At 35.9% G+C, this 5994-nt stretch overlaps 1 protein-coding gene and 1 pseudogene across 1 annotated transcript in view; one reads left to right on the forward strand and one right to left on the reverse strand.

Annotated features, from left to right (window-relative positions):
• Window positions 1-2186, forward strand: part of LOC107740865 (fibronectin type 3 and ankyrin repeat domains 1 protein-like) — an 8541-nt pseudogene extending 6355 nt beyond the window's left edge.
• Window positions 2187-4374: 2188 nt separating this feature from the next.
• The window catches only part of LOC107740850 (disintegrin and metalloproteinase domain-containing protein 12-like), a 14972-nt gene continuing 13352 nt past the window's right edge, over window positions 4375-5994 (reverse strand). Inside the window, exon 6 of the mRNA XM_016553376.1 lies at window positions 4375-5039. Within this exon, the coding sequence (XP_016408862.1) occupies window positions 4970-5039 (70 nt within the window). The 3' untranslated portion in view covers window positions 4375-4969. The remainder of the gene's footprint in view (window positions 5040-5994) is intronic.

Here is a 5994-nt window from a genome sequence, read left to right on the forward strand (position 1 = left end):
AAACATTATAATACTTTCTTGTTTGCCGTCAGCATTCAGCAAATACGCATTTATATCATTTAAAGGGGTCATATGGTGCTTTTTTTAAAGATCATTATTTTGTGTATTTGGTGTAACAGAATATGTTGACATGCTTTAATGTTCAAAAAACACATTATTTTTCAAATACTGTACATTATTGTAGGTCCTCTATGCCCCGCCTCTCTCAAACGCTTCGTTTTCTACAAAGTCCCTCCTTCCGACAAGCGCAGTCTGCTCTGATTGGCCAGCTGACCCAGTGCATTGTGATTGGCCGAACACCGCAAGCACTCGTCGGAAATGTAACGCCCCTTACCATAATCGCGAGCTTCATCTTTCAAAATAAATGTAAAGACAGAGCCCGAAAGGGGAACAGAGTCGCGTGACAGACACAGTAATGATGCAGTACACAAGCCGTGGTTAAGACAGCTGACTCCACTTTGATGTGACGCTGTCTCTCTCTCTCTCTCACACACACACACACACACACGATGCTCAAAACTCTGCATTTGAACAGTCAATAGCAAATACTTAAACTAATAGCAAAACATACTTACAGTAGCTGATTCAGAAGCGCCAGATTGTCATAGCAAAGTCAGAATTACCTCTTCTCCTAGGTTCACGAAACGGTCGTCCATAAAATGCATTGCTGTTCTGTTGTAAGTGATCTTAAAGATTCCTAAATGCATCTACTTTTGGAAGGCCAAATAAAGTGCTTTTGCTTTCGCCTAGAAACACACAGCGTCTCCTTGACATGGCTGCTTCAACACTAACTGCTGTTCCTGAAACCACGCCTTCTTTCTTTGCGTGATCATTTGGGCGCATTATGCAAATATTTCCACATGGTGAGGTAGATATGTGGGGGCGTGTTAGAATGAGCCGTTTTAGGGGGGCGTGGCAGAGTTTTAACTTTGATAAAGAATATCTCTTTGGTTTTGAGACTTTAGTCTTTGCAACTTCAGGGATCTTATCTATGCACAATCAGCTTGTAACACTCCAAAGAGAAAGGAAAACTTGAAATCGCATCGATATGACCCCTTTAAGGTAATTCGTTTGAAGCATGTGATGTGTAAACGTGTTTATCTTGCAGGTGGCTGTGTTGAATAATTATGAGCATCTAGTTAAAACCCTGCTGGAGAATGGAGCCGATCCAAACATTCAGAACCAGGTCAGAACCTCCTACAAGCATAACCAGACAGCAGTGTTTTTGACATTTTGACATTCAGACATTTGTGTCTGTTTTTATTTCTCCTAATGAATTTTAGGTGAAACGTGTGACACTTAAATGAAATCTGAGTTATGAAAGAGCAATACAATGTTCCTCTTGGCTTATTCTCAAATCATAAAGCACATTTTCTGGATTCACCAATCTGACTGGTCTCTTTCTCTGTGTTTCAGGCTGGCGTTAGCGCTGTGCAAATAACGCACGCATTTGAAAGGAAGGTAAAACACTTTTTGTCTTGATACGACTTATGAATCATCTCAAGATGTGTATTTAGCTCATTGATTATATTTCTTTATCTATTCTTTCAGAATATCATCAGTCTGTTTGTGGATGAGAAGTGAGAGACGTCAAACTAAATGACACAAACCACACATCAGTTTCATAAACAACTTTACTAGCGCTGCCCTTTATGCTGACCGATATTTGTGTGCTGCAGCCATCAACATACAGTATCTTATTTCACATTTCTTGATTTATCAAAGATGTATCATAAAAAAGCAGTTTACACCCGTGACACTGAAGAAAATATGAAAAGAATGTTACATGAGCAGATTTACTGAGTGCGGATACAACGTGATTCAAAGTGAATAATATTAAATGATAACTGAGATTAAAACAAGCAAGGCAGTTAACCTAGAGACGTGATCATCGTATCAAGTCAGCGTCTAGATATGAACAGTCTCAGTGCGTACTGTAATGCACTGTGTGGTTTAACACTGTAAAAAGGCAAAGGGACATGATGATGTTTGCTAATACAGTGAATGAAGATGAATTTACAATGTAAACACTGAGATATAATGGCACTCATAAGGCATCAGAATACAGGCCTAAAGTTTGAGATCATAAATGGCTCAGTGGCATAAAGTAAGAAGACTCAGTCTTGAATAAAACAAGGCCTGTTAGTCTCAGTGCCAAACATCAACCTGCAAATGCAAACTACATATATTTCTTATTAAAATACATTATATTCAAAACTTTGGGTAACTTTCAGTAATATTTAGATTTTTGAGAGAAACTAATAGACGGATGCATTAAACTGATCAAAAGTGACAGTAAAAACATTTATAATGTTACCAAAGATTTACATGTCAAATAAACGCTGTTCGTTTGCGCTTTCTATTTATCAATAATCCTGAAAAAGTCATGGCTTCCACAAAAATATGAAGCAGCACAACTGTTTTAAACATTCAACATAGAAAACACATTTTAAATTGTAATAACATTTCAGAATATTACTGTTTTTACTGTATTTTGATCAAAAAAATGCAGCCTTGATGCACAAAAATTGTTTTTTTTCGACTTATAGACAAACTTTTGAATGGTAGATTGAGTCATGAAAGATATTTGACTTTTTTCCCCATCATTGTGCATCAGACTATCATTCTTACATTTCAATTTAATCATATTATGGTGTAGTTCCTCATGAAGTGGCAAGTTACAGAAAACTGTTTACTCACCAAAGCCAATTTGGGTAACACTTAAAGCCTTAATGTAAAATGATTGATAAAATGATTTATGTAATGCATAAATAATTGTAACCAAAGTTTAAATGCATTATACTATTTGAAGGTTTGTTTGTCATGTGTTTTAATGCATTATATTTTCTAAAGTTGTGAATAGATAAGTATTATAATGAATTATAACTGCGTTTGCAATTATTCATGAGATCATACAGTGCATTATAAGGTGCATTACAAGGCTGCATTAAAACTACTTTTATAATGGATTATATATAAATGCTTTAAGCGTTACCCCAATTTGCATTAATTTTGACCCTGTTGACAGTAATTCATGACCATAATCACTGCTAAAACTATTTTTAAATGTTTTGTGCACATCCTATTATTTTGGTGCAGTGTGTTCATTTACCCTGACAAATCACCCATGAACCTTTGCCAGTGATTCAAACCCACTGACAACATGTTTGAGGGACACCAAAGGGATTATGGGAATATTTAGATAAGGATTCATGTGTCTGTTTTCATTAACCCAATCCACTTTTAATGCTCCATGCGGCAATATTATTTGGGTCGATAAGAAAGAAAATCCATGTAATCTGTTTAATCAATTCCCCACAATAATTACTTCTCAAAGGACATCTATGAAAATATGACTGCATGACCATGAAATCAAGGCCTGGTTTGGCTTTCTGCCTCTCAGATCTTTCCAGTCAGTAAAGGTCTTCTCAAAGCTGGGATTCTCCTGAGTGAACCGTCTATCTGAACATCCGACAGGTTACAGGAAGACAACTGCATTACAACATCTGTGACTGTATCTTCTTTACGAGCGTTGAAATCAACACAAGCTGGATTTGGTGCTTATCATTTGTTGCAAATGTTTTCAAACTCACAAAAAAAAAAGAGAAACAAGACCTGTTTAGACATGTGAAATGGAGTGAATTCAGAACATTATTCAGCTGCACAGTATTGTACACCCTCCGTGAATGTCCAGGTCATATTTCACCTAAAAATCAAAAGGAAGTAGTAAGAAATTATGTTTTTCTTACAAAAATAGAGCCTATTAAAAATTATTTCAGAGACTGGAAAAGAAACTGAAGCTTATTTTTAACATTAAGATTTCCATGACAAAAATTAAGCACATTTTCCACTCAAATTCCCATTAATGCAAAGCAAAAAATAAAATAATAATAATAATAATATATTATTTAAATTGTAATATTTATATTTTTTAAAGTATTTGTTTTACTGCTTCGCTGCTAATGTTTTGCATTTTACATATAAAAAAATACAACTGTAACATGCCTGATTATTTCATTTTGTTTTAAATTCTAATAATTATCTGATGATTCTCATTACTTTTTTTACATACTTTTTTTACTATAAAAATTACTTTATATCAGTAATGAGAATCATCATAGATAATATTTAGAATAAAAAAACAAGCAAAATATTCATCTAAAATATGAGGGGGAAATAAGCTTAAGTGTCTTAGAATTAAAAACAAAATACCTTAAAATAATTATACCTTAAAATAATAAATATTAAGCAAAACAAACAAACAAACAAAACATTTATTTTGCCTATTTTTTGCCTAAAAATACCTATTTTACTTTATGCAAAAATTTATTTATTATTTTGTTCCCTTTAATTTGGGATAAAATGTGACCTGGACATGTTATTGTGAGATAATATTCATATAGGTGTCTTCAACATCCCTTAAGCATCACTGCAATTGTACTTCAGGTTTAATCATGCATGTCTGAAATATATAATAAAAATGGCCATTAAATCACATGAAATTATTAAAAAGCCCTTTTCATATACCAAATGACGTCACAAATACAGAACCATCAACTCCCAATTCATGTTTCCATTTAAATCTGGTTTTCAATCCAGTTTAGCGTCCACATGATGTGGTTCACGTTCACAGATAACACGTCTCGTCTTTATCTGCTGGTACACAGTCGAAAAATGTCAAAACAACAACAATAGCAACAATGACAAAAGGACAATCAGGTAAACGTGGGCGAACCACCAATTGCTACGATTGAGAAAGTGTCAACCACAGTGCACTGTGCTCAAATAAATACGCTCGTAACCGACATAAATAACGCGTGACATGTACCTGAGCTTGGACTCATAGCACCGTTTAAAGGGAGAGCACCGCGGGGGTCAAAGGTCACCCCTCGCATCACCATGTGTCCCGCAGAGGTTCATAGTGCAAAAAGCGAGCGTCTCCAGGGACGAGATCCCTTCGGTCCGTCTCTCAGCTGCTGAACTTCACTCCGGCTGTGAAGTGAGGCTTTGGCAGGGTGGGCGGCTGTTTAGGAGGAGGCCTGCAAGTCCAGTAATGGGTTAATCAAAATAATTTACTCAGCCGCAGGCCATTCAAGATGTAAATGTGTTTGTTTCTTTGCCAGAACTGATTTGGAGAAATGTAGCATTCCATCACTTGCTCACCAATGGATGCTCTGCAGTGAATGGGTGCCGTCAGAATGAGAGTCCAAACAGCTGATAAAAACATCACAATAATCCAAAAGTAATCCAAACCCTTCCTGTCCATCAGATTAACATCTTGTGAAGAGAAAAGCTGCATGTTTGTAAGAAACAAAGCCATCATTAAGGCGTTTTTAACTTCAAACCATTTTTCTGACCAAAATAAGAATCCATAATAATGCTTCGTCCAGTGAAAAAGTCCATCTCCTGTTGTCCTCTCACATCAAAATCCACCCACATATTTGTTTAGAGCTGTTTTGGCTTGTAAACGATGCATAATTTCTCTCCTTGTTCAGACAAGATGACTTTTTCATTGGAGAAAGCGTTATTATGGATTATGGACTCATTTCAGGTGGAAGCAACGGTTTGAAATAAAAATTGTCTTGATGGATTCGTTTCTTAAAAAGACGTAGCTTTTCTCTTCTCCAGATGTTAAAGGGATAGTTCACCCAAAAATTTAAATTCTGTCATTAATTATTCACCCTCATGTCGTTCCAAACCCGTAAGACCTTCGTTCATCTTCGGAACACAAATTAAGATATTTTTGATGAAATGTGAGAGCTCTCAGAGCCTGCATAGACAGCAACACAACTGTAATGTTCCCATGTCCAGAAACGTAGTAAGGACATCAGTAAAACTGTCCATGTGACATCAGTGGCTCAACTTCAGTTTTGCGAAGCTACGGGAATACTTTTTGAGTGCAAAGAAAACAAATAATTTTTTCAACAATTCTTCTTCCCCGAATTACGTCTTCCGCCATTTTAGAGAGTATCACAATGCATACGCACGCTTTCC

Source organism: Sinocyclocheilus rhinocerous, unplaced genomic scaffold (assembly GCF_001515625.1).
Source record: "Sinocyclocheilus rhinocerous isolate Xijiao unplaced genomic scaffold, SAMN03320098_v1.1 scaffold1908, whole genome shotgun sequence".
In the NCBI taxonomy this organism is placed as follows: domain Eukaryota; kingdom Metazoa; phylum Chordata; class Actinopteri; order Cypriniformes; family Cyprinidae; genus Sinocyclocheilus; species Sinocyclocheilus rhinocerous.